This window comes from Hyperoodon ampullatus, assembly GCF_949752795.1.
Source record: "Hyperoodon ampullatus genome assembly, chromosome: 1".
NCBI classification, from domain to species: Eukaryota; Metazoa; Chordata; class Mammalia; order Artiodactyla; family Ziphiidae; genus Hyperoodon; species Hyperoodon ampullatus.
In genome coordinates, this window is record NC_136914.1 from 168,454,197 (window position 1) to 168,464,040 (window position 9,844).

Consider the following 9,844-nt stretch of genomic DNA (forward strand, 5'->3'; position numbering starts at 1 on the left):
TCTTGTCCCGCCATTGGCACTTACCCTCAGGGAAAGCATTCGGCTGCACCATGTGGAGAAAGATGTGCACAATTTGAAAGAAGATGCCAGTGGGTCCAGCTTCATAAGAATCTTTGGTCTCATAGTTCGCTGGAGGAAATTCAAATTCCAAACCATCAGGAATGTATGTGGATGATGGCAGTGGCCCCTCTGACATGGTGTCCCCATAAAGCCCCAGCAGCAGCAGGAAGCCAAGGAGAAGGGCCATAGCTAGCAAGATGCCCCAAACATGAGGTGGAACTGGGGGCCTCCCTCTTCAGGGGTTCTGGAAGCCTTGGGGAAGGCAGGAGTGTGTTTCTGTGCAGAAGAGGCGTGGCGAGGACTGAGTCTGCGGAATCCTTGGTTTTCTGGCTGGGTTGGCATGCGGTGAAGGGTGGCAGAGAACCTTCTCAGCTTGTGGGGGGCGGGGACGGTCAGTCGATCAAAGCACCATCCCTGGCAGGGAGAGAAGGGGCGGGGTCACTAATGCCTGCAGCCTGCCTGCACCAGCAGCTCCCCTGGAGGAGAGGCTGCAAGGCTTTAGTGCAAGCCCTCAGCCTAATCCGCTGCGGAGGAAGCAAACACAGAGCCTGCTTCAGAGCACAGGGGCAGGAAAGCTGGAAGGTTCCATGCTAGGGGCCAGACCAACAAATACCAGCTAGTGTAATGAGTGTGTGGTCTTGGAAACTGATATTCATTAAGCACTTACCACATTCCAGACATGTTCTACATGCTTTACAGGTAGGACCTTGGTTAAGGCATTATCCCATTTTACAGAAGAGGGAACTGACTCAGAATTTCAGCAACTTGCCCGAGGCCATGGTTGATTCATGGTGGGGTAGAATTCAAACCCAGTAGTTTGCTTTCAAAGCCCAAGTTTGGACTCTCCCAACTCCAAGACACTCTCCCTACAGAGCCCTCCCTCTCAGAGAAGCAGAGGCTCCCAGCAATAGATGAGATGCTGATTTTTCCTCCAGTTTTGGGTTTTTCTCCCCATCTCTGGAGATATGTCTTACTCCACCTTTTATTTTATTAATGTGCTCACTGATCTCATTTCATCCCATCTTCACTCACCCCCAGCCCAAACTAGACAAGCATGGCCTCAAGGGCAGGGAACAAACTCTTTAAGGCCAGGTGACACTGGTTTCTGTCTAACAGGGCTCATCAGGTAGCCCTGATGGAAATCCCTGTCCCAAGTCACCACCTGGCTGACTCGGGGTCCAGGCGAGGAGAGGCAGAGCAGAGGGAGACTCCCGCCCTCCCCTGGGGAAAGCGAGAAAGATCAGGAACCTAAAATCGGCTACCAGCCCAGTGACTAGTGAGGGCAGCGTGGACCTGTCCTCCTCGAGTTTCTCTCCCCAGAACTGAACACAAGGCAGGCATACAGTTGGCTACCAGTAAGAGCTGCTGAATATAAAACCAAAGAAGCCAAAACAGCTGCTTTGCTTGTACCACTGCAACAGGCTAGATGAATCCAAAACAACTGGGATACTCTGCTTGCCCATTCTTTTCTGGGGTCAGGAACACCCTGATTTTCTTTCCTACATCAGATTCACACTCAGGAACTTTCAAAATAAAGACAGGGTGCTCCTGAAACACACACTGCAAGATGAAGGAGAGGGACTACCAAGAAAGTGACACACTGCACAAAAGGCTAGAGGACCCGCTACCTATATTCCACCAAGTTGAAGAAAGCTCCACACAAGAGGTAGAACTTAATGAGCTATTTGAATGAAGACATTCATTCATACCGGGTCCCCTTAGATACTGCCTCATCTTCTAAGCCTCATAACCACTCCTATTACTTCTGCACAGGCCTGCCAATGGAATGACCCTTGACTCTCCCATTATCAAATCATGGGCTGCTCAGATCCCCAGTGACACCTAGTGCCAACCTCATGGAACCCCTAGCTTCCAGGTCCATCTCACCCACAGACACAGACACACCAGGACCCTGGTGACTGTTTCCAAAGGGCAATCCCTGCCAGGCATGGCTGCTGCCAACAACCTGTCCTCAGGCTCTGAAGTGCTCTAGCCTTTCACTGGTTCTACCAGGAATCAGCACCCTGCTCAGACTTCAAATCGTTTCCAGAGAGAACAAATAAGAAGAAGGAAACAAAGCAAGGCGGCTTTTGCAAGACCCCTCTCTGAAGCCTGCAGGGCTGCACAGGGCAGGAGGAAGATGCGAAAGGAGAGGGGGCGTGTGGTTATTCAGGTCGGATAGGACCGTGCTGCTTCAGGCAGGCAGGTGGGCATGCACACACACATCACACACACCATGCATGCACTCACAATGACACACAACTCACGGAGACGAAACACACACCAGGAACGTACACTCCACACACTGACACACACAGGCACACACCACATTCACATCTTATCTTCTTGTCTGCTAAAGGGCAGGCAGGAACACAGCAGCTGATGGATTAGAGGCTCAGCTGCTAAGAAAGGCTGACTTCCTGGTAATGCCACCAAGCCTCAGCTGGGGACAGAGAGAAACACAGCGGGAGGGAAATGGCAGAAGGCCCCCGGGCAGAGCTATGAATAAACAGACTTCCAGACATCCTCAGTGAAGAAGCAGGGGAAAAGAAATCCCAACGGAAATGCAAAGATGGGGTGTTCCACTGAGTTAGGGCAGCACCTGAGCATCACGTGCATCTTGCTCCAGAGGGTAGGTCCCTCTTAAAGTTTAGACCACTTTTAGGAACATCTCACTACTTATGAAACACTAGACAATGGATAAAAGTCAAGGCAAGGGCCTCCCTGGTGGCGCAGTGGTTGAGAGTCCGCCTGCCGATGGAGGGGACATGGGTTCGTGCCCCGGTCTGGGAGGATCCCTCATGCCGCGGAGCGGCTGGGCCCGTGAGCCATGGCCGCTGGGCCTGTGAGTCCGGAGCCTGTGCTCCACAGCGGGAGAGGCCACAACAGTGAGAGGCCCATGTACAGCAAAAACAAAACAAAACAAAAAAAAGTCAAGGCAAAAAGGAAGAGGTTTTCATCTCAGTTTGAATCGTTGTTCCGAAAAAGAAGGTCTGGGTACTTCCCTGGGGAAAGCACACTAGGTAGCGAGAGCCACTGACAGCAGCTCAGGAAACTGCCAGCAGAAAACCCAAGACGGCTCCCGACCCAACAGCCGCATCAGCGTAAAACGGAGTCTGTGTTTAAAATGAAATTATAGGACCTCGTTTCTGGAGATGGGGCCCATTAATCTGCATTTTTAACATGCTCCCCTGGTGACAGATTCTTAGACAACTAAGGTTCGAGAGCCAGCACTGTTCCTGAGTTCCCTCCTGGCTAATCCACGCCAATTTCCAAAGACACCTCCATCTTCCCAAACACAACTGCAGAACAACAGACGTGAGGCAAAAGCACCCCAAACGCCCTTCTTGTATCACATTGAACTGATCTAGCCCAACAGCTTGGTGGAGTCCCTGACTTCCTCATCTTCTCCGTACCCTTGGAGTCTGGCGCACAGCAGGCACTCAATAAGGATGGCTGACAGCAAATTGTGGCAGGTAGAGAGAAGACTGACACAAAATGGTCATGTTGACCTATTTCAGAATTGGTCAAGCACCTCTTTATGAGCACTCTACAGCCCACGGGAGGGAGGTGTTGGATTGCTTGTAGCTGTCTCCTCCAACACAGGGAGCAGACTGTCTCCTCACTGGATTCATCCATGGCGGAACAACTGGTCTACCACTCTGGGGGCCAGACTTTCAGCTGCAATCCTCAACTTAGCAGGCTTTGGAAATCGCTCCCTTGGGGCCTCTCCCCTCAAACAGGCACTAGACTAATCACTAAGGTAGATTCACCATTTTCTGGTTTATGGGATGAAGATTCCTGGATTCCATCCAAATACACTGAGTTCGAACTGGGAAAGGGACCCAAGAACACGAATTTTAAGCAAATACCTCACATGACTCTGAGCCTGGGGTCCAGAGATCGGCATTTCCATGAACACTGGTTTAAAAGCAAATACGATGACCATCCAGCTTCATTTCTTCTCTACTTTCTCTTTTTGATGGAATTTGTTTAAATTGCAATTCCTACATGCACTTATTATATAAGTCTTAATAAGAGAGCATTCAATTTGCTGCTGGCATACAAAGAAAGCTACTTTAAAGCACAAAAGCTATACACAACGTTTCTTATCTGGTTTCAGATCCTTTAGCTTTAGCTTTCTCCCCAAATAAATCACATAGAATGAAGGGAGAGCTGAGGCAAAGAGAGAAAGAGGTGTATTATTGAAAATTCATACTAATATTCAGGCAAAGCTCATCAATGCCAACAACCTTTAGGCAAAGCTCATCAATGCCAGTATCGCATAATACAAAGAGATTTTGCATATAATAAAACAACGACCACCATACAATAATAACCACCTTAATGGCTTTTCCAATAATAAAATTTAAGCTAAATCAGAGAGAAGGACTTTTTAAAAATAATTGAAAAAGAATGCACAGGGCTTTATTTAGAAAGAATACCTGGTGCTTTCACGGTACGTATGGATTCTCTCACACTAAGTTACCAGCAAATGGTGAGCTGCCTTTTTAACACTACTTTAATAATAAACACAGGAGCAACTGAGAGAATCCCAACAGTAACAGAGAGTAGTATGTAACCAGTTTTGCAAAAATAACAATTTCCCACTAAATATAACATGACATGAAAACAAATTTAAAACACTGTAAGCTTAAATGTCCCATTAGCAAGGGTAAAATTTTGAGGAGAAATGCGAGATAGTAAAATACAGACTTGTGCAAGCTGCTCTTAAGATGAGCAATTAAGTCTTGGTTTTTAAACAAGCAGAAAGTAATGATTTTTCTTTTCTTGTTACCAGATTTCAACTTCTTCTATCAGCATTTTTCCTCTGACCAGCAATTACAATAAAATAAAGTTAAATAAAGAGGAACTTCACTTGTTTTTTAAAAGCATTTATAGAAATCAAGTCAGAGAGAGAAAATATTTTTCAAAGGTTAACTTCAGAATGATCTCTCTTCCTTGGTAACTGCAGACGATGGGCATCTGAACTCTTCCAAATACCAAAAATGCCGTCACAAAAATAAAGAATTAAAAAATAGGGCAGACTTTGGGAGACTACAACAATGCAGTCAACACTGAGACAGGTTCCCCAGAGAAAAGCCTTCTGCTTCAGTGTGCCCCTGCAGAGCAAGTTGCTGGCTAAGGAGTTTCAGGAGAGGGTGAGGGAGGAGCTCATCACAGCCCCTTAAGAACTCTGACCCCTCCTCCCTCACACTCAGCAACTACAAGTAAGAATACTGGCTGATCTTGGTAGGGCTCAGTGGGTATCCAGTGTAAATGGCTGAGCCTCGGGAAGACCCAATGTAAGACTGGGTGGCAAATTGGTGCTGGTACTGAGCAGCGGCCACGCTGGCGGAAGTGAGGAGACTGGGCCCAACACTGACAGGGACCTGGTGCACCAGAGTGCTAGGGTGGGTGGTATATGCTGCAGCATGCCTTGAGGAGCCCTGCGGGGAGAAGAGATGAGCAATGGAGCTGGTGGAGCCCAATGCAGCAGCAGAAGTGGGGGCAGCATACGTATACAGGTGAGGCTGGCTTGGCAGGTGAGCAGGGGCTGGGGCCAGGTGTGGGTGCCCGGTCGAATGTAGTGGGCTGCCATGCTGGAAGGCGTAATGGGCTTGGGAGAGTGGGGTCACAAACGCCTGCTGCCTGCGGGGGGCAGGGTTGCTGCTTCTCTCCTGCGAGGTTGGAGCTGACGATGACTGCTGGTTCTGGCTAAGGTTGAGTGGCTGTGCTGCGCTGGTCCCCCCACGCTGAGCTCGATATCCTGTGGGGGAGATACAGCATCCAGATGACTGCCCGCTCACTGAAGCCACTGGCTTGGTCTTACTGCTCAGGAGACCTGAGGCCTGGGTTGCTACAGTGCAGTCACCAAGCTGAGTTTTCAGTGGAGGTACAATGATGGTGCGGGTGCCAGTGCCATCCCCCACGACTCTGCCGGGACCCTCCGGAAGGGGTCCACTATTGCCCCAGAGAGCACTCAGGGTATCAGTGGAATATGGGCTGCTCAAGGAAGAATCAGAGTCTGGAGAATCATTGACAGTGACATAACTGATGACATTCGACCTTGCCTTCAGGCCAGAGCTATTGGGCTTATATTTGTTGTCCTCTTCCTCATCAGTGTCACTGCGGATAGTGATGACACTCACAGGAGGGCTGGGAGTATCTGCAATGATGATTGGCTGATGCTGATCTTGTACAGGGACTAGGGAATTATAAGAAGATGTGGTACGGAGGGGGCTACTCCCAACCAGAGAATAGACGTGAGAAGGCAGAACATCCAGAGAGGACTTAGAAGAGACTGGAGCAGACTGCTTATTCTTCTTTGAAGGGAGGAAACTGGATTCTTGTTGTCTGACAACATGGGCAACGCCAACATTAAGGGGCTGAGCAGTGGCCAATGTCACATGGTTAGTCAGCAAGGATGGCTGCTGCATAATAGTGCTGTACTGGTTGCCATGAGAGTGGGCATTCCTCCAGTCTGTGAGCCGCTGGCCACTGCCCATGGCCTCTGGAATCACTGCAGTGGGCTGGACTGAGTGGTGTAGAGCTACCCCAGGCAACTGTTGCCAAGTTGAAGGCAGGAGAATTTGTTGGGTTCCTCCAGGCCAAGCCTGCAGTACAGCGGCAGTCTGTTCAACCAGCGCCGGCCGGCTTGCTGCGCAGCTCAGAGTAAAGGGCACCGCATACTGCGGTGTGATGGTGGCTACTTGAGGGTGGAGACTTGCTACCATTAGTGGTGTACAGCTTCCCTGTGGAAGAACTCCCGACTGTATCTGTAGTGGCTGAGCAGCTGGTGCCTGGGGTACAATGGGCACAGCATTATCCATCCTCACAGGGAATCCAGAATGCTTTGTTGTTGCTTGTAGTCCAGTTTGAAAAGCAGGTGGACATACTGTAAATGTTTGTTGGAATGGATCTGTCTGAGTGCAAATATGGGTGGTTCCAGGCTGCAAGGAAACACCCTGCTGGGCAACTCCAGGAACTGGTGCTGCAGATGATGGGTACAAAGCCGACTGGTAGTTTAGCAGTGAGACATCTGAATTAGCCAGAGAAAGAGTAGCAGCTGCTGCAGTACAACTGGAAGCTAGAACACTGGCCTGATTGTGCACGGTATTAAGTTGGTTGCTGAAGCTCACGGTTACATTTGTGCTTGTATTTGGGGCAACATGCGTGGTGAAGGGACTCTTGATCTGACTCACTGTATCATACATGTGAACCCTCCGTTTGCAGATCTCCATGTTCTGAAAACAAGACTTAACATGACTGCTATGTGGAAAATCCAGAAGGTGAGTCATTGTCACAAACTGATGGTTAAGAGTTTTCAGAGGAGTCATTCTCTTATCTGCATCAATTGTTAGCATTTTTTTTAGCAGATCAATGTATTCTCTTCGATCCGCCTTCTCTGCCAACATATCTCTTCCCTCTAAGTCTGTGGACATGTTCACCTGAGCCATATCATCTAAACAATTAAAAATGTACTTTCGAGCTTCTTTTGATTTGATCCCAGTCTCCAATTCATGTTCTTCAGGTGTCTTAAGCCTCCACAGTGGGTACCCCAAATTAGGATCTCTGTTGAAAAACCTGGTTGTTTTTGTTCCGGCACTGAGAAGATATTCAGCTGGCAGGCCTTGTGTTTGTGAAATGTAACGAATCTGATCATATTCTGAAGCACCAGGATAAAGAGGCCACCCCAGGAACAGCTCAGCTATCACACAGCCCAATGACCACATATCAATAGCTTCCCAAAATGGTAATCCAAGAATAATTTCAGGGGCTCTGTAGTAACGTGACTGTAAGTAGGTTGAGCACACAGCTTTGGAAACGTGACTAGCAGAACCAAAGTCAATGACCTTCACTCGGTAGGGTTGGCGCACTGGATCGACCAGCATTATGTTTTCAGGCTTAAGGTCAGTGTGAATTAGACCAAGGCTCTTGAGCTTCATCAGGGCTGTGGCCACCTGCTGCAACATTGGTCTGATGTACTTGAGTGGCAGTGGGCTAAACTTGTTCTGCTTTAGAAAATCATATAAGTTCTGCTCCAGCATCTCGAACACAAGGCAGGTATGATTCTTATGCTGAAAGCACTCATAAGAACGGACAAAATTATACTCATCGGCATTTTCACTGCTTAGGCGGGAAAGGATGCTCACTTCAATCTGTCCTTGCCTGGCATAGGAGGGGTGGTTCTTCAAGATTTTAATAGCCACAATTTCCTTGGTGCTCCGCTTCCAGCACTTAGCCACCTGTCCAAATGTTCCCCGGCCTAAGAACTCCAAGACTTCGTAGCTGTTTGTCATAGAGCAAAGGATCTCATGCTGGACCAGCTGGTAATCCCCTTCTCCACTGGAACTGCTACTCTTCGTGGTCACAGTGGTGGTCGTGGCAGAAGCACCCACCACAGTCCTGTTTTGCAGCACGAGAGGGGCATGTTCTTCTATGATTTGCACGCTACCGTTGCTGTCAAATTCCTCACTTTTTCTTTTCAATCCACATTTTTGATATGGCTCAAGCAAAGAAACGTTGCTTCTGTGAGTCAGGGTCTGGCTGCTTTGGAAGGTTGATGTAGCAGCACTGGCAGAGCTATCAGCAGCTGTTACAACAATATGCTCCACTACAAGAGCTGGGAGGAGGAGGCCCTGGTCGTAAGCAGGGATGTTGAAATTTGCTACCTGGTGAGAAGAGCTGGTTTGCCCTTGCGTGGCTGGGAGGGTTTTGCTGTGGGTATAGTATTTGTCGTTGCTGCTCTGTCCAGAAACATCCCAACCAGAAGCCTCTATTTTCCGTTTCTTTGCACTGCAGAAGGCACTCGACGACACTGATGGGGGGGAAAACACCTCCAGCTGTGATGCCATACCGCCGGTGTGTCTGGTTCTCAGCCGCCAGCTGGGGCTGCAGTGAGAAGGCGGAGGAGGAGACGAGATCCGGGGCCCTGCCGCTGGGTCATCATATCCCCCGCGCGAGCCGGCCCGGGCCCCGGCCCCCGGCCCCCGGAGCCTACCCGCGCCCGTCTCACGGGGGGAGCGCCCCCAGCCTCCCTCCAGCTCCGCTGCTCAGCCTCTCGCCGCCGCCGCCGCCGCCTCAGCACCGCGCGCTCCTGCCTCAGTCTCTCGCTGCCGTCCGGGGCCACCGCCGGGCCCCCTCTTGAAGGAATTTTTGAAGGAATTTCTTTTAAAAGGATCTGTGTAGGTGCTATCTAGGGTTTTGCGGGGTGGGAGTGCAGATGGGAACTGCCCAACTTCTGAGCCCACCTTTGTGAGTTCTGGGAGTGGCAGCCCTGCCTCCCATTGTGAGGTCAGCTGAGGTGCCCAAACTGAGCCCAGGCTCAGCCAATCAGATGCTTACTCCTGGGCTTGTGCATGAGACACACTGAGGCAGAGGCAGTTTCCACTTCATCCTAGCAATGATGTCAACATGCCAGCAGCCACAGCCAGAGTCTAATGGTGGCAGCCGTGGCCATACACCCATCAGGGGTCCTGTTGCATGTCCTGAGTCCCACTCCTCCGGGCTCCCAAGCCTGGCTAGCCAGCCTTTCTGTCACTTCGCTAAGCCACCCAGTATCCAGTCCCTTTTTTTGTTTGTTTGTTTTTGCTAAAATTACCCAGAAATGGCTTCTGTCATTTTTAACAATGCATCCTGACCTTGATCAAATCTCAGAGCGAACTCTTGTCCCTGCAAAACTGATTTTCTTCATATTTTAAACAGTCCCGACGAAACAATATTTGGTTTAAAGTTTTATTATTTTCAACCTATCCTTTGATGCACTTTGCTTCACCTTACT

General features: G+C 49.5%; 1 protein-coding gene across 2 annotated transcripts; it reads right to left on the reverse strand.

Moving 5' to 3' along the window:
• Positions 1-5,285: 5,285 nt before the first annotated feature.
• LOC307049006 (homeodomain-interacting protein kinase 1-like) lies at positions 5,286-8,918 on the reverse strand (the record flags this gene model as incomplete). 2 transcript variants are annotated; one of them, XM_079698324.1, is made up of 2 exons in its annotated part: positions 5,286-7,163; positions 7,266-8,918. In XM_079698324.1, 2 exons carry the CDS (start codon positions 8,916-8,918, stop codon positions 5,286-5,288), a joined length of 3,531 nt encoding a protein of 1,176 aa, XP_079554450.1. The 2 variants fall into 2 exon arrangements, with proteins under 2 accessions (XP_079554450.1, XP_079554451.1); XM_079698325.1 differs by having other exon boundaries at positions 5,286-6,677; positions 6,795-8,918.
• Positions 8,919-9,844: the final 926 nt, after the last annotated feature.